General features: G+C 39.5%; 2 protein-coding genes across 3 annotated transcripts; one reads left to right on the forward strand and one right to left on the reverse strand.

The window, feature by feature from the left end:
* The first annotated feature begins 847 nt into the window (after positions 1–847).
* On the forward strand, positions 848–5,416 carry LOC147850474 (glutamine synthetase cytosolic isozyme 1-2-like). Of its 2 annotated transcripts, none has more exons than XM_087336363.1 (14): positions 848–1,014; positions 1,912–1,951; positions 2,297–2,400; positions 2,493–2,541; positions 2,772–2,878; positions 2,962–3,049; positions 3,246–3,374; positions 3,474–3,548; positions 3,878–3,931; positions 4,029–4,066; positions 4,295–4,454; positions 4,752–4,812; positions 4,970–5,063; positions 5,197–5,416. In XM_087336363.1, the coding sequence occupies exons 1-13, from the start codon at positions 938–940 to the stop codon at positions 5,059–5,061; spliced, it is 1,074 nt and encodes a 357-aa protein (XP_087192489.1). In that variant the 5' UTR covers positions 848–937; the 3' UTR covers positions 5,062–5,063; positions 5,197–5,416. The 2 variants fall into 2 exon arrangements, with proteins under 2 accessions (XP_087192489.1, XP_087192488.1); XM_087336362.1 differs by having other exon boundaries at positions 849–1,014; positions 5,190–5,416.
* A 3,111-nt stretch (positions 5,417–8,527) lies between these two features.
* LOC147850475 (uncharacterized) lies at positions 8,528–10,110 on the reverse strand. Its single transcript, XM_087336185.1, has one exon. The coding sequence runs from the start codon at positions 9,832–9,834 to the stop codon at positions 8,773–8,775; it is 1,062 nt and encodes a 353-aa protein (XP_087192311.1). The 5' UTR covers positions 9,835–10,110; the 3' UTR covers positions 8,528–8,772.
* Between the last annotated feature and the right edge of the window lie 12,267 nt (positions 10,111–22,377).

Below are 22,377 nucleotides of genomic sequence, written 5' to 3' on the forward strand. Positions count from 1 at the left end.
AAAAAATAATTTAAAATTTAAATTTTAATTAAAAAAAAACCATCAAACCGTTTAAACCACGGTTTAAAACCGAACCGAAGCGTTCACATCCAAACTGAATTGAACCGTTTGCAAAAACTTGAACATTAACCGAAACCGAACCGTTTAAACCGTTAAGCCGCGGTTTCACGGTTTCGAACCGAACAGTTGCCGATTGTTAGGCAAGAGGACAAGGCATGGGGAAACATAGGAGTCTGGGAGGATGCGGAACAAGGAATCGATTCAAGATACCGGGCAAGGATTCATGGTGGATCGGGTTGGGTGGGGGGGGGGGGAATGGGGCTTTTCAGGCGATGTTTGGGGCTAGATACCAGAAAGAAGCATTGACAAAAAAGGTAATAATACTAACAAAAAAAATCAGAATAGTGGTAGTTAGTAGAAGGGGCATTAGGCATTTAACAAAAGGCATTGGCAAGAGATGGCATTATGATGGGGGTCTCCAAGGGAAGGGGGGGTGGTGGGGTCCTTTTTTGAATCATGGATGCTTGGGGCATGCTTGATTCATGGGGGAAAAAAAAGCCAAAAAGACAAAAAAAAGACAGAGTGAATCAAGGGGGAGGGAACATTACAAGATTTAAATTATATATATATATATATATATATGTTTTATGCTTACTGAATTCAGAATTAATGTGATGGACTCTTGAGAAGGGTTGAAGGGCAGAACAGAGGAGGTAAAGGATAGAGCAGAAGAAGAAAGAAGAAAGAAGAAAGAAGAGAGGGAGGATCCCTTGGCCCCCCCCCCCCCCCATCTCTCTTTCTCTCTATTTATACCTTCCTTTGCTCTCCTTCACTTACAAGTGTACTAAGTAGAGCATTTGCCCCCCTGTTCTATCCTCCCCCTGTTTCCTCTCATATTCTTAAAGAAACAATCAAAGAAAGAACAGCAAGCAAAGATATGGCCGAGCAACTTATCGGTGACCTCATCAACCTTGACATCACTGATAGTGGATACATCATCGCTGAATACATATGGTAATGCTTATGGCCATTGAGTTTCTTTGTTTTTAGTTTTATTTCAAGTTCTTTCTTGGATTTGTTTTTATTTATTTATTATCAATGCTTGCTTTGGCACGAACAATCGATCAATGAAGCCACATATAGACATTCTCTTCACAAGTTTATAATGTTGAACATGGGTGGGAAACATGTGGGGAAAGTGGGTTCTTTCCAATGTGGGTTGTTGGAGGGAAACATTAGGGGAAAGTGGGAAACGTGATGGAAAGTGGGTTCTTTCATAGTGGGAATAATGCTGAACATCGGAGAGAAACGCGAGGGTAAAATGGAGTCTTTTATAATTGGAACAATGCTGAACAATTGGATGGAGAGAACAGGGTTCTGACAATAATGCTTGTCATAGCACGGAAAGATGAGGGAGAATTGAGTCTTTCCCATATGGGAAAAATGTCTTGAATGTCTTGTGATATATTCCTCACAATCATTATCTCATTTAATGCATCCTTTGTCAAATTTGATTTGGTTGGGCAAGTGAGTGGTGACGTATTTGATTCCTAATGTAACTATCAAAATGTAGCTGGCATCAACACTTAAATTGAATTTGACTGCATTGAAAAAGTATGTCGTAAGTGTTTGGTTCTTGATTTGCTTATACTAAGATAGATTGAATCCATAATTAAATCAGTTTTAATTGAGCAAGTAGCTTAACCAGTGTTTTATTCTCAATGAATATAGTCAATATGCAGTTGGAGCTCTAACATATCCATCCTTATTGAAAATTGGTTAACTGAACAACTGAGAAGCTTTGATTCTTGATGTAGGAAACAGACAGGCTTGCTAGGACAAACTTAGATAATCAACTTTACATGACCAAACTCCAAAAACACTGATAAAACGTTTTTTGATGTATTTCAGGATTGGTGGAACTGGTGTCGATGTTCGAAGCAAAGCTAGAGTAAGTATACCATCATTTAATGTATTCTATATGATAATGTGTGCTGATTCATTTATTACAGATGAATTTTGTATAGTGGATGATATGCATTATTCATCTAGTTCAGAGGGTTGCATCTTATAGGCATTGTGGGTTTAATATGCCGTGAAAGCCGTATAGATAATAAATGACATGGATTGCCCATCTAGTGAGATAGTCACATTATTTGGGAACATTCAATTCCCTTAACCTTTAGTTTGGTGCAACAATCTGAAGGTTAATGGTTTCCATAGTGGATAATGACATGGGTTGCCCATTTAGTGAGGGGTTTGCATCTTAAAAGCCATTGACTTGTTGCACAAACAGACTGTCAAGGCACCAATCACAAGCCCAAAAGACCTTCCCAAGTGGAATTATGATGGATCTAGCACCGGTCAAGCTCCTGGCAAGGACAGTGAAGTCATTCTATAGTAAGCTTCTGCATTGAGCTTGTAATTGTGTCTAATGCATTGATAGGAAATACCACATATATAATTCTTTTTGTTATATTTATGATTGACAGCCCTCAAGCTATCTTTAAAGATCCATTCCGGAGGGGAGATAACATCCTGGTATGACACTATACATTTGCTTAAGGATTTATGATAGTAGCAAAAATGAAGCATCAAAGATGTCAGGGGCACCTTCATTGAAGCCTATGGCATGTTTTATGTTTTCAGCTATAGTAATACAGCTTTTTCATTAACTTATTATTATTATTATTATTGCCAAAGATGTGTGTGTAAGGTCCGATGCTTGAGGCATCTCATGTTTTTGATTGATGAAATCTTGTCATAAATAGGTGATTTGTGATTGTTATACACCACAAGGGGAGCCCATCCCCACAAACAAGCGTTGCAATGCTGCCAAAATCTTTTCCAACAAGGAGGTCGAGAAAGAAGTACCATGGTAAAATCAAGCTTTGATGCAAAATTTGGGCAAAAGATTATTATTGATATTTCATATCAATTCATATATGTCGATGCATTCAGGTTTGGTATTGAACAAGAGTTTACCCTTCTCCAAAAAGATGTGCAATGGCCTCTTGGATGGCCTATTGGTGGCTACCCTGGACCTCAGGTAAATCAGCATTATTAACTGTTTGAACAAAACTTGAAGTGTTTGTCTTCCGTTTATAGTACAGCCTCACAAGAATTGGAATGACAATCAAGCATAATCCAGTAATTAACATTATTAGATAAAAGTGAAAGAATTATCCGAATTATTAACTAAAAAGGCATGATCCCTTACGACTTCCCTTACAAATCCTCAATAGGGACCTTATTATTGTGGAACTGGGGCTGACAAAGCATGGGGGCGTCAAATCATTGACGCACACTACAAAGCATGTATCTATGCTGGCATTCAAGTGTCGGGTATCAATGGGGAGGTGATGCCTGGCCAGGTATGTAGCTATACCCTCATCACTACTACTATCATTGATTTCTACAGAACTAATTATTATCATCTAAAAGCAAATAAACTATGATGCCAAACTTTGCAGTGGGAATTCCAAGTTGGTCCATGTGTCGGTATTGACGCCGGAGATCAGTTATGGTGTGCTCGTTACCTCTTGGAGGTAGGGATATGAAATATTTTGGTTTGATAAATAACCTCATCAAAGTTTGAAATACATATTGCTCAACAAGAGGAAGTTAGTGATGTGGGCTTTGGAACAATTTCAATCAATTATATATTTCACTTTTTCATTTCATAAATATAATCTTTCTGAAGACAATCGCCAACAACTATTCCACATAACTATTAAAATAATGCCTGCCCGGACAAAACGTCTTTTTCTATCACTTGATCATGCTTCCAGATCCATCCATCATCAAATGTTGTATTTCATAGTGAAAATGTCATAGCTGAGTCTGTAAACATTTATTTGCTATTTTCATAACACAGAGGATTACAGAGCTAGCTGATGTGGTTCTTACCTTGGACCCCAAGCCTATTCCGGTAAATCGTTTGTTAGTGTTGTAATGTTTCAATTTTTTTTTTCTTCGATAGAGAACATTGATTCTTATCTATACATTTGTTGGCTTCTTTGGTACAGGGAGATTGGAATGGAGCTGGCTGCCACACTAACTATAGGTACAAACAAATTGTGAACTTTTCCTATGTAAAAATGTTCCACCCATTCCACATTTATTGCACAATCCATTGTTTTTGAGAAACCCTAGTTTGAAAGAATCGTTTTTGGTAATGTGTTATATAGATATATATATATAACATGGAAAACAAATGTGCAAGACAAAGCCTAGCTCAAAGAGTTATATTGTAAAAGGTTATAATTAACTCAAATGCTCCTGTAAAATGCAGCACCTTGTCAATGAGGGAGGAGGGTGGATATGAGGTAATCAAGGAGGCGATCGAGAAGTTAGGGCTGAGGCATAAGGAGCATATCGCTGCCTATGGTGAAGGAAATGAGCGTCGTCTCACGGGTCGTCATGAAACAGCTGATATCCACACTTTCTCTTGGGTATATCTATGCATTTCCATTATATTGTGTATAATGCCGATTCGATGCTCATCTATAAGGAGACCTTTGAATGTGAACATCATAAGTTAAAAACACCGATGTACCCTCAAACATTTTGTATATTTACGAGGATACCCTCTTGGTTTTCCAAACGTATGTGCTTTTTTCCTGGATTTATACATGTAAATATTCAAAAAAATGTTAGGGGTATATTGATGTTTCTCCTTCCAAAGATTTTTTTTGCCATTCTTCGAAACGCTTAGCAATATTCAAAACATCACACCATTTTTTCGACAGGGTGTTGCGAACCGTGGTGCATCCATTCGTGTTGGGAGGGACACGGAGAAGGAAGGGAAAGGTAAGCCATACAAAGATTATGGTTATCTTACTGATGACCTTTATTAAGAAAAAATATTAGCTGCAATCTTCCAAATGATTGTTAAGTTGGATCACATATAAGTTGAACATAAACTAGATGTATTGATAACATAGATTACCATATGAATGTAATATAGGTTACTTTGAGGATCGGAGGCCCGCAAGCAACATGGACCCTTACATTGTGACATCTATGATTGCGGAAACAACATTATTGTACAAGCCCTAAAGGTGCAAAGTTTGTTCCCAATCGATTTGCTTTAGTTGACAACTTGATATAATGGCACACATAGCTAGTCCTCATTCTTCCTTGGTGATGGGTATGGTATTAATTCAATGTTTTTTTGTTTCGTTTAGCTTATAGAATTCTATCATCTATCGACAGAGTGAAGGAAAAGGCTAAATATATAATAAGACAACTTGGTGAAGGAAGTTCCCCAAGCGTGCAACATCATAATGGGATTTTGTTTTCCCCTTTGGGGGAAATCCCCTATTGTTCTATTTTTCTTTGATTGATCCCCAAATTTATGGACACAACAAAGCTGTAATCTATTTATAAGCAATTCATCCTTCTTCTTTTCTCATATTATGTGATTATGGCATGTATGAGTTTAAAAAAAATGCAATATATATTAGTTTATCTTTGCTTTTAAATTTATATAGTGAATATCAAAACCTATAAAGTGATTGTGGTGTTTCTTAGTTGATTCGTCCACTTTTAAACCTTGATTATAAAAGAACCTCTTATCACACAAGTTTCCCAACACTTTGATATTTGTGAGCATGTTAACACAAAATGTGAATGTAATGAAATAAATATATTACGAGCACCTTGATGTATAGAGGCTTTGTTAAAGTATTCTAGGCCTATGTGTGCATGTATGGTACTATACCTTGATGTTACAATAATCCTAATCTTCGAATTGGTAGGATATGAGTTTATTATACACACTCAAAAACTCTTATATCAATATTGACACCCAAATTTTATGAATAATCAAGTGGCTTGCAAGCTGTTCGGTGAACTTACTTTTCTCTTGTTTCTAATCTCTTTTGACTTTCTCAAAGATCTAAACATCCTCTGCCCTTTGGAAGATCTACCTAGTCATGTGAATCCTTTACCTAGACAACAATATTAAAAATATTTGATACAACCACTACTCACCGAAATCCTATAAGAATAATTTGAGTGTCAAACAACTATTAGATTAGACAATGTGAACTCGTGAACATTGGGCTAGATTTACAGTCACTACATTGACACAAAAGCGTGTGAGCTTTTGGACAATTAAATATGACCCCAAGTCAAAGGGGAAAAACAAAGTTATTATCTCTTTTTTAAAGTGACGTTCAAGGTTCATTTCGTGTATTCCCCAATATGAAAAGTTGAATAATTTTCAAGAATTCTCTTCTAGAGCTTCCTCATATGTTGCATACTTTTCTACCACCAAGTTTATAACTCAAATTCAAATCTTTCAGTTATGTAGGATAGGGGAAATTACACTAGTAAAGTTTGACATTTTTTAAACTTCCTCCTTGGGGTGGTAAAAAAATGAAGAATTTCTTGAGAATTGTGATTTGAAATAAGCTCCACTAGCATCTAATTTGGTCCTTAGCATTCTCGAAGATCCAAACAACGATACATTCTTGCATTGGCATAGGCTCCAACTCATGCCATACACCACCTACATCAACAATGACATTGACATTGCCATCATGAGACTTGAGGATGTTCGAGTGTGAATTGAATCCTGCTAGTCTCAATGCATCGCACGATGATGATTTTTGCATTTGTGAATCTTATTAAAAAGATCAGTTATTGGTTAATTAGTTTTGGGAACTTGAATGATATTATTTATGTACTTAATTTTCGAAATTTTCCTTATCATTATCATTGGAGGAATAGTATAGTATACTCCCTTGTAACAATGTACACATAAACACGTTCACATGGATAATCTTGAAACTTGGGCGTTGACATGTAAAACACGTACATTATTGGAATACCTACATATCATAAAGCATTAAAGACTTCAAACTTATATATGCGTATATATTTATTATTGACACATTCCTACATAATATTTCTATTAATCTCTTCAAAGTTTGGGTACAAAGTTCAAATCCAAATTCACACACACACACACACACACACACACACACACACACACACACACATCGAGAGTCCTTTTCTAAAGCTATTTGATTATAACTACTCTTATTAATCCTTTACAATTGCTCACATTCCTTGACCCCTCGGTATTATTTCTAACATGCGATTGCGGTCAATGAAACTCAACATGTCGCCGCGTCTAAAGCTCTTTACGATCTCTGAAGGGATTCAACTTAGGTTCCCTCAATGTTATGATTATCATATTACGATGTATACTACCAAGCCAACAATCATGAGAACAAGAGGCAATGAACTATCAAATTTCATAAGCAAACCTACCGCCTCCATTTTTTCTAATAATTTAATCATCTCATCAACCGATTTGTCATACACTATACAATTTAAATTTGGGTGTAGATTAGTCAATTGACTCCATAACTCTCTTTGGTCTTTGTTTTGATTACAAATCCTCATGGGAGCTGAAAGAATGCATATAGTTCTCTTCAAAAAGAATTGAATGGATAGGTAGAACTAGATTAACTAAGGAACATAAAAATGGGAAAAGTACCAGGATACCCTTGGAAGTTCGTCTATTTACCAGAATGCCCCTGAAAGTTCCAAATTTACCAAACTACCCCTATGTTCAAAAAATTACACTTTATAAAGTAATTATACACTCAAATCTACAAGCCTTATATTACCAAAGATGGAAGAAATGGACCTGAACTAGCCCTATTTACCAAAGATTTGAGTGTATAATTACTTTATAAAGTGTAATTTTTTGGACATAGGGTAGTTTGGTAAATTTGGAACTTCCAAGGGTATCCTGGCACTTTTCCCTATAAAAATATCATTTCATAGTAACATGCTAATGTTGTAAAGATAAACATGGACATCATGCTTGAAAGGCCGCAAATAAAATTGAGCTCAAAACATTTGTGTACATACTAACTCCACATTGAGAATGATAGTATGTTATGATAAGACAATACCACGAACATGATGCATGAAAATAAGGCAAGTCTCCAAACTGCAACCGGAAGTATAACTCGATCATCGTCGACACATAAATATCAAAATAATGGGTTCTTTCTCAGATTCTTGTCAATGGCCAAGACAAATTCAAACATGTACAATGTTAGTGACCCTCTAATGTCATCATTAATCTGTGTGTGTTCAAGCAATAATGTTTGTTCCCAAGTTTTGTAATTGGAGCTTTGTAGAGGAAAATAACAATGGGGGGACAAAGCTTTACACAACAATTAATTGTTGTTCAACATGACAACCAATTAGACGATTTAGACATACAAGAGTGCCCATATTTTAAAATTTGAGCACACAAGACTTGTAAAATGTCCCAATTTGTACAATCAAGAACACTTCTAGTTTTAGCTCCAAATTGTTAAGTCAAGACTTTAATTCTATATGGAATTTAGAAAAACCCAAACTTATTAGTATACATCTCTATGATCTCCCTTCAACCCGAGAATTGCTTATATAAGTGGCCCTAACTTATGTTTTGAAACTCACATCCCTTAATGATGGGGTCAAATTCCAAATTTCTTGACTTAAGGGTAGTTATGATATTTAAAAAAATAATTGTGTATTAAGCCTGAAGGGTAGTTTTTGCACTACAAAATAATTTGAATGTTAGTGTAAGTAAGGGGGGGGGGGGAGCAAAACCCTTGTGCCCCTTCATATATTTGTGTACAAATGTCCACCTTGCTATTTCTACGATCAAATGGAGACTCTTGTATCCCAATGATCAAATGGAGAGTTGTATCCCTACCAAGGGATCGATGACATCGGAAAGACTTGGAGGGCGATCTATATAGTCTTTTCCGAGGAGATGGGCCTGTTGGTCTTTGTCTCGTGGGCGATCCATCGGAGGAGGCGGGTGGCGTTGCACTTGGATGAGGAGTCCGCGCCGACCTGGAGAATGAGTACGAGCTTGGCGGGGATGGAGGCGGCAGCGGAGGAGGAGACGCAAGCGCGGAAGGACGGGGAGGAGCGGAAGAGGGACGCGAGGACGGAGAGCGCGGAGGAGGTGGTGGAGGGGGAGACGCGGAGGAGGCGCTTGGCCACCGCGTTGGCCACCACGGCCGGCGGGTGGGCAGACAATGCGCGGGAGCATGGGCCCGAAGGCTCTGGCTTCTCCTCGGGCTCCTCCGAGGGATCGGGATCTGCCGGATCCCGCTCCGGCTCCGTGAGGAGCAATGTGTCCAAGAGGTGCAATGCCTTCGACTCCCACGTGACCGTATCTTTCATCATGATTGCTCCATCGAGGAGACCCCCGATATTGTCCGAGATCCCGAGGCCACTCCCCGAGCTGGATCCGATGCTATTGATCCCCACGATGCCCGCACCGCCACCACCTGTGTCATTCTTGGAATTAGTGCTTGTGATGGTGTTCGTGTTCGTGGTGCCGGCGGCCGACATGGTGACCAAGAGGTCGAGTGTGAACTCGACGGCGCCCGCGTCCACGCACCGCTTGATTACGTCGGGATTGGTGGTGGGGCGGTTGGTTCTCGGGGGGGATCCGTGCTTCTTGGCGGCATTCTTCGGGAGGGTTCTACCGCCCCCCTCGGTGCAGCAAGACACGAGGGAGTCGAGCACCGACTCGAGCATGGCGGTCGAGGATTTGGCGGTACCCGTACCCGTACAGCATAGCAAGATGGGGCGGTACTCGGGGCTTAGCAATGCCACCACATCTTCTACGATCCCCGGGAACGCGCCCACGTGGTGATGGCCCCGGGATTCCGCGGCCTCGGCCGCTCTTCGTGTGGTGGTCGTGTTTTTGCCGCCACTGCCGCTACGGTATTCATCCCTTAGAATTCCCTTCGAATGCTCGTAATGATAAGAAGGCCTCGCAACATCGGCCAAAGACATTAAGAAAAAATGAAGCAGAAAAGATTGAATCTTCTTCAGGCTAGAAAAGAGAATGAATATCTGATGTATTAATCTACACACAGATCTCTCTCTCTCTTGGAAATTTTATCCTTCCTTGATTCCTGTATATACTATTCAAAGTATTGCTAATGCTGTTCTTAATGATACTAATTACTCCTTAATGATTGCTACTTGCTAATGATTGTCTTTACAACTTATATATTACTCCTTAATGATGATTTGCGAATTGCTAATGACTGTCTTAACACTAATTGCCAAATGATTGTCTTAATCTTGAGGAGGCGATTCAAGGATGGGGGGTATTTATGAGAAACAGGAATTTCCTTTTCTGTTCTTCTTCTTCTTAGGAGCGTGTCAAAAGGGTGTCGGCAGAAAAGAGTCAAAGATCCTGACTTTTTCTTTTCTACAATTTCTCTCTTTTTAAAATTTTTTTTTTGGGATTTGCAGAGAACCAGTTGTGCAGCACAGAGACAGGCTTGACCGAGTAAATCAGAGAGGAAAGTGAAGGGAAGAAGAACATGAAGATCCCTCCCCCAATCCATTTGTCTGTGTGTGTCTGTTTTTCTTTGAATTCCATGGAACCACCACCACTTTACATACCCTACTGAACTTGACTTGACTTGACTTGACTGACCTACCCGTGCCGGTTTAATCTTGACCGTGAATTACAACTTCGAACCGTTTCCTGTGGTGAAGTCCGGTTCGGTCACCGGACAAAAAGAAAAAGAAAAAAACGCTTGACCCTCTCGACTGACTTGACCGACTTACCCTTTCTGGTTAATGGTACCATCGACACACAACTTCGAACCGTTTCCTAAAGTCCGGTTCATTCACCGGACAAAAAGAAGAAGAAGAAAAACACTTGACCCTCGACTGACTGTGACTGTCTTGACCAACCTACACTTTTTGGTTAATGTTGCCTACAAATTACAAGTTTGAACGGTTTCTTGAAGTCGGTTTCGGTCACCGTTCACAAAAACAATGTCCAACCCTCGATACATCACACACACATGATTTTGAGTGTCTTTGTCAAAAGTTCACACATATGTGCACACTTTCGGGTATCTTGCGTGGGGCAGTGCTGTCCCCCCCCTCTCATTATCTCTAGCCTCTAGATATACATATATGCTCTCCAACCCCATTATCTCTATCTAGCCTCGATGATACAATATGCTCGCAACCGCTTTTTGAAACTCTAGTATATTTCTTATTTTCGGTTACATTCATTGTTCAATTGATCTCGATGTATAAATTCCTGATGTGAACGACTGGCGTTTGAAGTTGTCCCGTCGACCTAGGTCAATGGAGTGGGGGTTATAATAGAGTAGATGGTGAAGTCATGCAAAAACCTATGTACAAATATAGACAAATGTACATAGAGATGGCATTGTGATCGTCAAAGTGATACGCAGAGGGAACGACTACCTTGGTCACTTAAAATGCCAAAAAGGGCTACAGTAACCATCTTTTAATTTTGTGCATATAAGATTTATGGTATGTGTGTATGTTATTTTGTCAAGTGATAAACGAAGGGAACAACCACCTTGGTCACTTAAAATGGCAAAACCATCTTTTAATTTTGTGCATATAAGATTTATGGTATGTGTCTATGTTGGGATGATTATATACATGTAAGATCATGTCAATTATATACATGTTGGGATGATTATATACACATGCTTGTACAATTATGCATGGAAGATGGTGACACTATGTATGTACAAGCCCGCGTATGTATGTTTGTACACACTGTGCATGTGCATATGCATATATATGTTTTAACACTTGTGTTTATTTATTTGGTGTGTCATGAAACTGCGTGTGCATGTAAATGTTGAGTGGGACCATTGGTTGATTAACTTAACTAGGGATCAAGATGACGATGTAGACAAAGGGTTACATGAGATGATGCATTTCATGGAATTCTTTTGTGAATGTCTTCCCTTAAATCTATTTCACATAAACTCTGTTTCATTTATAGCCTTTTGTGTAAATCTCTTTGTTAAAAATTGTATCGTGACTTCTTCATGAAGACTGTTCGGGTAATTCCTTTATGGAAAACCTTCATGCATTTGGAGTTAACCGAAAATTCTTCAGGTAAAACGTTATTGGAAAAGGCTTCATGTAAAATTGTCAAATCAAGGTGTTCATAACAAGTACACGTCTAACACGTTCGCATTCAGAAGTGGAAGGATCATGCATTCCAATTTTAGAATCCTTCTACAATTATGCAATTTCAGGCTATATACAATAACTTGATACACCAGTATCACATGTGATTCAAACTAGATAAAATCCTCAAAATTTAATAACATTTAACAAGTTGTTGAAATTAAACTGAATGTGGAATGATTAATTTTAACTTTGATGTTTTTAGGAACCAAATGTTTTTGAGCAACAACATCACAAATGAGTTATTAATTCAAGAAGTTGGTTGAAATCTATAACATGTAGTTTCTAGAACATTTATGAAGTTGATGAATTTAAAAGACCAAATGCAATTAATCTAATGACAATCAAACATTTGGGCATTTGAGACATGGTAAAATTTCTTCAATTCACTATTAAATTAGGAAACTTTTTGGAAAAGAAAGTATGTCAATTATGCCTAAATATAAAATATAGTCAAATCCCAACATATGAACATGGAATGCGCTATTTGCCCCCCCTAAATACCGCCCCCTCATTTTGGCTAACCCCCCATTTTGGCATCTCAAAATGTCATGACAACATGGGACACCAAAACTTGATTGAAACAACCCCGTACATTCATCACCATAATCGTGGTCAATAACTTTCTTGTATTGCTCCAGTAACTTGTCTAATGCGTGTTTGGATATCTTCTTTACTAGCGGCCTCATGAACTCGAGTCCATGTCGATGTGCTTGTGTAGACTTGTCAGACTCCATTTTGGTGTTCAATTATGTTAGTTGTGTGTCCAGTAGTAAACGAATTTTCTTGAATACAGTGAGCAGATTGTTATTTACAATGCCTAAAATCCTCTTGACGACATAATGGTTGCCTTCACTGCGAGAGGTGCTTGTCATTCCAAAGTGGGGGAAGCGACCAATCCAATAATGTACGATCTTGTCTTTGTGAATCAGCCAAGTCTCGTATACATATTGCACCCGCACATCATGACTTGGTCACCATTTTGTTTGAAACGTGGCCTAGTTAGCTTCAAAATCTAGCTCGTTGGAAGAGTATAGAAGCTGGTTCCAGTTGTCCATATAGGCGTTTGTGTCGTTGGTGCTTGCAAACTTCATCGTTGCATAGGCCAGAACGTTTTTGTTGACATGCCAGATGCAAAGCAAATTCTTTGTAGAAGGCAACACGATAGCAATTGTAGTCATCAAGGCAAGGCCAAACATACATGGGTTCCGTCTTGTTGCATATGAACGCAAATCCAACATTGACGTGCTATTTGTGGCCATAATTCCAATGATGTTGAGCAACTGCCTGCCAAATCCATTTGTTTTGAAGGTGTAGTCCATGACAAATACCACATTGAACCGTTTGGCAAAATCTGCCGACTTTTGATGACAAAAGAAAAGGCCACTGATTGAGCCGTTCGAGTTCACCTTGACATTGAAGATAAAGTCGCTAGTGTAGATCTCATCGTAAAATGCTTGAATTGACGAGCGCTCGTCAAGAAACTTGGCTCATGCAACCACTTTTTCGTTGTAGATTTCTTTCCTGGTGGTCCATTGATTTCCGGTTTTTTCTCTCAAGTAGGCCAAAGTTGAAGCTGCACCAGTTCCAACATTTGCCATGTCTCGAACAATGCCTTTTTCTGTTTTAGTTAGTCTATGAGCCATTTATATACCACCGAGATTGTCAGAAATAGGATGGTTGTGCACAATAACTGCCTTTTTAATAGTCCATTGTCCCATTTTCTTCGAGAAGTTTGCTCTAACGAAGAATGGGCAGTCAATTAGACGAGTCCCCGTTTGTCTTTTGCGAGTATCATTAGTCAAGCCTAGAGGGTTGCGATATTTTCCCCCATAGTAGCACTTGAAAGTGACTTTTCTATTGTCGCTATGCTTATCCACTACAACGATGATATTCTGAGCATGGAAATGGTCCTTGATAAAACTAATTAGAGCCCCTCTCTCGATGAAGGTTCTATCGATAATTGAAGTTGAAGACGGTTGGGGAGACATGTTTCGCGGGGAGCCAAAATGGCGTGATAGCTATGCTCGGCTGAGAACTAACATGAGAACTACCAGAAATTTGGGGGGGGGGGGGGGGGGGGGGGCGCAAATAGCCAAAATGGGGGGGTAAATAGCGCATTCCATGAACATGATATACACATTTGATAACTAGGTTCAAGAATCGTGGTGCATTTTAGGTACTAGCTTTTGAATTGTTTTTTGTTGTATTCGATTTTCTATTGGAGGATGTAATCCGTGGTGATTATATGCCACCAGTTTAGAGTCCCTAGATTAAACTTGTGGTTAGTTCCGCAAGTTCACATTTACATGTTCTTCAACGTGTGTGTCATAAACATTTGGGTATAAAAAATTCTCTGAAATGAAGCGATACATTAATCTGCTCAGTGAAAACAATAATAGTTCCAATTAAAGTAAGATGTGCCCTAAAGTAAACATAATCTACATCCAACTGTATCAAACACGTAATAATTACATTTAAATGCGTTAACAACACTGCAACTGTATCAAACTACGAATCATATTCGTACACTATAACATTGAAATGCATAAGGTAGCCACGCTAATAAAAATGTATTCTTCCTTCTAAAATAAAACTTTAGACAAACAATGAAACTTACAATTAAAATGTAAAAGATAGGAACGATTAAAAGGAAGAAACTTATAAAGAAAAAAATCTAGCATTATTATAACGAGAATGATTATACAAGAATGTTTATATATGGTTTAGGGATATGTAGGGCTATTATAAATTTCTACATGTCAATAAGGGTGTCTTCTTTGTTTTCCTCATCGTCCTTTTCATGACTCTCATCCAAATCCTATGCATAGATATCCATTCAAGATAGGCTGGCTATTGTGGGGTACCCACCTCAGCCAATCTAGTTCTATAAGCTCCCCAAGGTCACCAACCAATCGAGGAAAAGGCTCACGAGAATCAATTTGGAAACGTTCAGTATCTGTGATGTGCTTTGCCCCAACCTCCTTGTCCTGATCTGGGCATTCCCATAACGCTTTAATCCTCATGTTAATGAATCTTAGTTCCTCTTCGTCCTTCTCCAATGTAGTACCTAGTACCAAATAATAAAAAAGAATGTCTTAGCCTCATGGGAAGATTTTCATTTTGTAGAGCACAATAAACATAGATAAAAAAACATACCTGTGCAAGAGAATAGATCACATATCTAATCACCTTCGCTTGACAAGATGGGATATAGAATGATATTTGAAGGAATGAAAGAAACTTATAATTATTTGATGAATGAGTTACAAAATGATTGCGAGCATCATTGAACCTTCGAGCTTTGTCTCACAAGGTAATCGCTCTTCTCTTTCTTGATGGTAGACCATAGTCTTGCCTTCAATCTCTCGACAAGTATATGACTTGAACCGCCGCCCTTCCGTTGCGAGTTGAGGAGCACCACTACCAAGCTAGTTCTTCTTTTCTCTTTTAAGAGTACCTTTCTCTCTCTCTCTCTCTCTCTCTCTCTATTACAATATATCTTTCTCTAGATCCAATATAATCATTTCCATCTTATTTCTTGGTTCCCTTTGTTTATACTTCCTTCTCCTTTTATAGGGAAGAGATGGTTCTACATGTGGGCCATGTGGCACACATGCAAAGAGGCTCTTGCATGTGTGCTATATGGTGCACGTGTAGCACGTTTGATGGTTTAAACCATATAATAGTAGTTAAAATGAAAACAAAACAACATTTTTATGTACATTATAAGTGTAGGCTAAATGGTAAGGTTTGAATGTCATAAGGTTGAGGTTGTTGGTTCAATTCCTCTATTGCTCATGTAATTTTGTGCATGTATTATATTCCATGGTTTAGACTATAAAATACTACTTCAAATCATATATTATTTTGTAAATTATTAGTATAGGCTAAATGGTAACCTTTGAGTGTCATAAGGTAGGGTTTATTAGTTCAAGTCCTCTCTAGTCCATGTAGTATAATAGATATATATATATTTGTCTCTACATACAATGTATAATATTATTATAGTATGTTATTAACATTATAAAGGTTTATTTTATTTTCATTAGGTATTTATCTTATTGTAGACTTTTAATATGAAGCTTTTGTACTTCACGACATCCACCCCCTCTAGACCTGCACATCCTCCAGCATGTGCCACTATCTTTCATCTTCATGTTGATCTATTGGAGGAGGTTTAAGGTCAAACCTTTTCTTAAATACTTTTATCCTCTTTCCAGCTACCACATTTAGGATTAGTGTCCCATCCAATTCACTAAGCTTATAAGTAAAGTTATCATATACTTTTCTTACTATGTAAGGCCCAAACCATCTTTCAACGAACTTGCGAACGGTACTATGTTGATTATCTAAACTGCTATCATACACAAGCATCCAATCCCCTTCTTCTATCTTCTTATGTCGAATTCTGTGAGTTTTATCAAAACGAATTTTATTCTTCAATCGAGCCTCCTTCAATCGTTGGGCTGCCAATTCTACATCTTCAGGTTGACACTCTAATTGTTGAATTTGCAAAGCCAACAATTCTTCTCTGTTCAACTCTTCTCTCCATGGAATAGATGTCCATGACATAATTGATCCTTCTATTGGCATGATGGGCTTTTGCCCAAGTATCAATTCAGCTGGCATATATCCTAGTACCGAACTATGTGTTGTCCGATTCGCCTTAACTATTGGGCTATGTCCTCTTTCAATATTTCCATTGGCTTCTGGATTATACGTAGTTGTAAGCGATTTGCCCATAATGCATACGGTAGCATGCGTGGCCAATCTCTTATTTTACCTTTACAACTTTTCACGATCGCCTTAACTATTGGGCTATGTCCTCTTTCAATATTTCCATTGGCTTCTGGATTATACGCAGTTGTAAGCGATAATTTGACCCCTATCCGGCTGAAGAATTCTCTAGCTTCATCAGAGTCAAGTTCTCCTCTATCTGCAATTATTTTACCAACACACCCATAACAACATATTACATCTTCCAACAAAAATTTACATACAGCTCTAGTTGTTTTTTGTTGTAGTGGTCTTCCTTCTACTTGGTTTGTAAGGTCTTCTCTTGCTAGTACTAAATATTGCATTTGACCTTCCCCAAGTGGCATTGTCACTAGATCAACCATCCATTTATAATGCATTGATGATGAATATGTTGGTTTTAGCTCATCTCGATATCGAATAGTTGAATACCTTTGACATATTTCACAAGTTTCCACAAATTTCATTACATCTTTATACATATGTGGCCACCAATACTTCTCTTTTAACTTCATAAATGTCACCCATATGCCTCTATGTCCTGCCCACAAACTATCATGAAATTCAGTCATTAATTTTCTTTTAATATCATCCTTACAAATGACTCGAAGAGGATTTTCGGTTGGCCTTTTTGGGCGCCTCCATAGATGCCCTTCATGTAAAAAATTTTTGAATTCTCTTCTTCAAAATTCATTTAGTTGTTTCTTTGACCATGATGGGTTGGCTTCTTTAGTCTTTAAAAATTTTCCTATTTCTAACCATTGACCTTCATAATATGTGTCTTTGAACATTATACTTACATTAAACTCATCATGAGGCTTAATAGATACTTGAGGAGCAACTTGATGGCTTGTAGTTGCCCAGTTCTTATCTTCAGTTTGCATTAGCTTTTCATTTATGAACCTTGCCCTTGACAACATATCTGCGACAGGGTTCTCTTTTCCCTTTATATGCCGCAATTCTGGGTTCATGGTTCTGATGTATGCAATCCACCGAAGCATTGCAATATATGGTGTCGTGCAACATGCTATCATTCCGATGACTGGCAAACAATTTGTTTCAACCACTACATCTGCTCCAATCAAGTAATCTCTATCTGTTTTTAGTGCAATAAGCAAACCCCACAATTCTCGTTTAACTTGCACATAATTTCTTTGCCTAACATTTAATATCTTTGCTCCAAACCTAATAGCATATCGATGTTGCTCTTCATCTTCTTGGTTGATAACCCAACCAATCCCGATTGGGCTAGTATCAACTGTCACTATAATTGGTCTTTCACCTTTATAGTCTGGTTGACGAAGAACTGGAGCTTTCAATAATGCTTCTTTTGAATTGTTGAACAACTTGTGTATGTTCATCAGTCCATATAAACTTCTTCCCTTTTCTTAAAAGTTGATAGAGAGGATTTGAGACATGTGCAAAGTGTGGTAACCAAATATGATAAAATACACATGCACCTAAAAATCTTCTCACCTCTGTTACTGATTCACAAACTTCCTTCATGTTTTGTATTGCGTTAATTTTGATCGGTGAAGGCTTCCTCCCATACCACCCACACATATGACCAACTATCAGAACTTCATTCTGCCCAAAGCTTGACTTTGTTCTTGATAGTGTCAAATGTACCTGCTCAAGCTTATTTAAAATACTTTCACAATCATTAATGTGATCCATGACAAACTTTCTACAACCATTTCCAACCATAGTCTCATCTTTCTCTCTTTCTAAGCATCCTTTGATAGGAATATCATCTAAAAATGGCATAGTTACCTTTGGGATGTACTCATGTAGAACCTTGTTCATTGCATTCATCATATGAGCAACTGAATTTGTCGCACCTTGAGGTAGAGTGCACATTCGAACCAACCCAATTGGTGTTCTCATTGTTGTGATATTGCGACTATCAATTGCTAGTTGAAATTGGTCGTATCTTGAATATAGGTCTCCCATAGAGTAAATTGCTCTCCCAACAAAAGCTTTTGCAAATTCATCAACATTTCGGATTGTGACTTTGTTGACTGGTTGTAGATCTTGAATGAATCTTAGAGAGCCATCTTTCTTTGGAACGGTGAACCATCGGTTGGAGTATGGTGCATTTGAAGGCTCTAAAATCTTCATCTTGACTTTATCCTTCAGTAGCTCCAACAATTGAGGTAATCGAGCTCTCGGTACTGCAATAGGTTTAAAATTCCAAGGAATATGAGGGATAGTAAATATTACCATTGGCGTTATCACCTTTGGATCTACACAACCAATCTCATCGGCTTTGAATGCAAACACTTTCCCATGCCTAAAGATCATGTCTTTGAAAGTCGCGATCTCTGATTGTTCCAGAAATTCACTTCCGATTCTTAAGTTATTTATTGTATCTGGAGTGAAGTGATGTCCAATCTTCTCTATTGGTCGAAGCATAGGCTCAGTTGATGCTGCCTTCATCTTCTCTTCGCTACCAATAGGTAATAGTATTGCAACAAGTTTAATCTTTTTATCTATTGTTTTATATTTTGTGTTACATAAACCTTCTACTTCTTCATATTTACAATTATACTTTGTAAAGAATCAAGAGATGGATTCTATGCAGTGGAATAGATATGAATTGTGTGTGTGTATGAGAGAGAGAGAGAGAGAGAGAGAGAGTGAGAGTGGAGTGAAGTGATGTCCAATCTTCTCTATTGGTCGAAGCATAGGCTCAGTTGATGCTGCCTTCATCTTCTCTTCGCTACCAATAGGTAATAGTATTGCAACAAGTTTAATCTTTTTATCTATTGTTTTATATTTTGTGTTACATAAACCTTCTACTTCTTCATATTTACAATTATACTTTGTAAAGAATCAAGAGATGGATTCTGTGCAGTGGAATAGATATGAATTGTGTGTGTGTATGAGAGAGAGAGAGAGAGAGAGAGAGAGAGAGAGTGAGAGTGGAGTGAAGTGATGTCCAATCTTCTCTATTGGTCGAAGCATAGGCTCAGTTGATGCTGCCTTCATCTTCTCTTCGCTACCAATAGGTAATAGTATTGCAACAAGTTTAATCTTTTTATCTATTGTTTTATATTTTGTGTTACATAAACCTTCTACTTCTTCATATTTACAATTATACTTTGTAAAGAATCAAGAGATGGATTCTGTGCAGTGGAATAGATATGAATTGTGTGTGTGTATGAGAGAGAGAGAGAGAGAGAGAGAGAGAGAGAGAGAGTGAGTGAGTGAGAGACAAAGAGTAAGACATAGAGAATACGCAAGGTAAAAATATATTAACAAAGGAGAAAGACTCAACATTATACAAGGTGGGAGGAGGGTGCTTTATATAGTCACCCTCTCTCTTCATTAACTACAAGAATCATGGAGCATGGGGAATGTGAAAGCTCATAAGTTATGTGTCATAGAATATGATTCTATGACTCATACTAAATGCTAGAATACAAAGTGGCGACATAATGGTGACTCTTGACCGTTGGAGTGTCTATTCACTCTCAAGGTGAGTTCACACACTAGACCAAGTTGAGCTTGATTCTCAACACGTTGTTGGGATTACGGTCCCTCCGGATGGGATGGTCGGATGTCCGAAGATGAATGACGACAAGCCCGGTTGCGGTTTCGGAACCGGATGATGAAGACCCCGACTTCGGAGCCGGATGACGAATGTACCCGGAGAGAGATCCGGATGCGGGGACATATCTGTGAATATGTTTGCCAAGGGCCCTTGAGGCTATAGTTGTAAATAGCCCTAAAGTCATATGTGTATAAATATGACTTAGGGCAAACAGTTTTGACGTTGCTACTCATTTTTCTGTTTTTCCACTCAAGAGGAGTGAAGAGAGAGCAGCCGTAAGAGAGATAGAGCGTGAGAGACGAAGAGGTCGACGCCTCTGTGTAATTCCGCCGCCTGTGGCGAGGACAGCGAGCTCAAGGTCGTCCCCTTGCAGCTCGCCATTGTATATTTCTCTGTGCATAGTTTTGGTTCGGAGTCTTGTACTCCCGTGGTTTTTTCCCGTACAGGGTTTTCCACGTTAAATCGTGTGTCCACTTATTTACTTTTGCATTTCCCATTTTCTGCAACAACGATTCGTGTGTTTCCTTGGTTGTGGCCGAGAGGTGAAGTTTGGAAAGTGTCGATTATTTCCATCAATTTGGTATCAGAGCGAGCTGCTGCAGAAAATGGAAGGCGGCGGCAGCGGGCAGCCGGGGATGATGGTGCTGAATGCGCAGAATTACGCCGACTGGAAGATCAAGATGGAGGATCTTCTGATTGTTCGGGACCTGTACGAACCGATTGACAGGTTGGAAATACCGAAGGGGGTACTTGAGTCGGAATGGAGGCTTCTGAACCGGAAAGCCGTTGCAACCATTCGGCATATACGTCGACGTGAGCGTTCTACAACATGTGGCGAACGACATCAATGCATATGAGATGTGGCGGAAGCTGTCGGGCCTCTACGAGAGGAAGAATGCGTTGAACCGGACCTCCCTGATGAGGAAGATAGTGAACCTCAAGTACCGGGACGACGAGAGTATGGTGGAACACGTAAGCACGTTCATGGGATTCGTGAACTAGCTTGCGGCGATCAAGTTCCCGCTGGAGGATGCAATGCAAGCCATCATTCTGATGTGTACATTGCCGGAAAGCTGGGAGAACTTGGTGGTGACTCTCAGCACCTCCTGCACGGAAGATAACTTGTCCCTACAAACGGTAAAGACAAGTATTTTGAACGAAGAAGCGCGTCGGAGAGATAAAGAACCGGCCTCCGACTCGAAGGCGCTGCTTACCGAATCGGAACGGGGAAGACAATGGAACCGGAGTCCGCAAAGACGGGAGAAGTCGGGGACCCGGTCGCAGTCAAGAGGAAGACCCACATGCTTCCACTGTGGGAAGCCGGGGCACTTCCGGAAGAATTGTCGGCATTACCGAAAGGACAACGGAGCCGTCGACACCGATTCGAAGAAGTCACCGGAGAGAAACGGTGCATACCGGGGAGCCACGGACCGGAGAGGTCCGGATCGGCGAGGGCAGGACCGGAAAGGAACGACGGCACTCGCGGCAAGTGAGGAAGAAATCATGCTCATCACCGAAGAAGGTGAACTAAACATTGCCGGCGATGAGACGACCTGGGTGGTCGATTCCGGAGCATCGTTCCACCTGACCCCGGAGAGAAGATACTTCTCATCCTACACAGTCGGTGAGCATGGCTGTGTTCGGATGGGAAATGAAGGTACGTGCCGGATTGCCGGCATAGGAGACGTGTGGTTGACAACCTCGACCGGATGCAAAATGCTGCTGAAGGATGTCCGACACGTTCCGGAGGTTCGATTGAACCTGATTTCGGCCGGGAGGCTAGACGATGAAGGCTACACAGGTAGCATCCGGAACGGCGTAATGAAGTTCAGCAAGGGGAGCATGATAGTGGCTCGGGCCCGGAAAGTCAACACACTGTACCTTATGAATGCCTGGCTGTGTCCGGAAGAGTTGAACGTGGCAGCCGACACTGCCGGTGAGCTGTGGCACAAGAGACTGTGCCACATGAGTGAGAAGGGGATGAAGAGGCTTGCAGAAGACAACCTTATTCCAGTGAAGCATGTGCACCTGGAGAA

Source organism: Azolla caroliniana, unplaced genomic scaffold, assembly GCF_043228905.1.
Source record: "Azolla caroliniana isolate FFs.n. ecotype wild unplaced genomic scaffold, voAzoCaro1.0.p SCAF_21, whole genome shotgun sequence".
Classification (NCBI taxonomy): Eukaryota; Viridiplantae; Streptophyta; class Polypodiopsida; order Salviniales; family Salviniaceae; genus Azolla; species Azolla caroliniana.

Excerpts from the sequence above, each read along its gene's own strand:
- LOC147850474 (XM_087336363.1), top strand. The coding sequence starts at position 938 with ATGGCCGAGCAACTTATCGGTGACCTCATCAACCTTGACATCACTGAT. Across the intron at positions 1,952-2,296 it reads ATGTTCGAAGCAAAGCTAGA|ACTGTCAAGGCACCAATCAC; the intron begins GTAAGTATACCA and ends TTGCACAAACAG. Across the intron at positions 3,549-3,877 it reads GTGCTCGTTACCTCTTGGAG|AGGATTACAGAGCTAGCTGA; the intron begins GTAGGGATATGA and ends TTCATAACACAG.
- LOC147850475 (XM_087336185.1), bottom strand. The coding sequence starts at position 9,834 with ATGTCTTTGGCCGATGTTGCGAGGCCTTCTTATCATTACGAGCATTCG.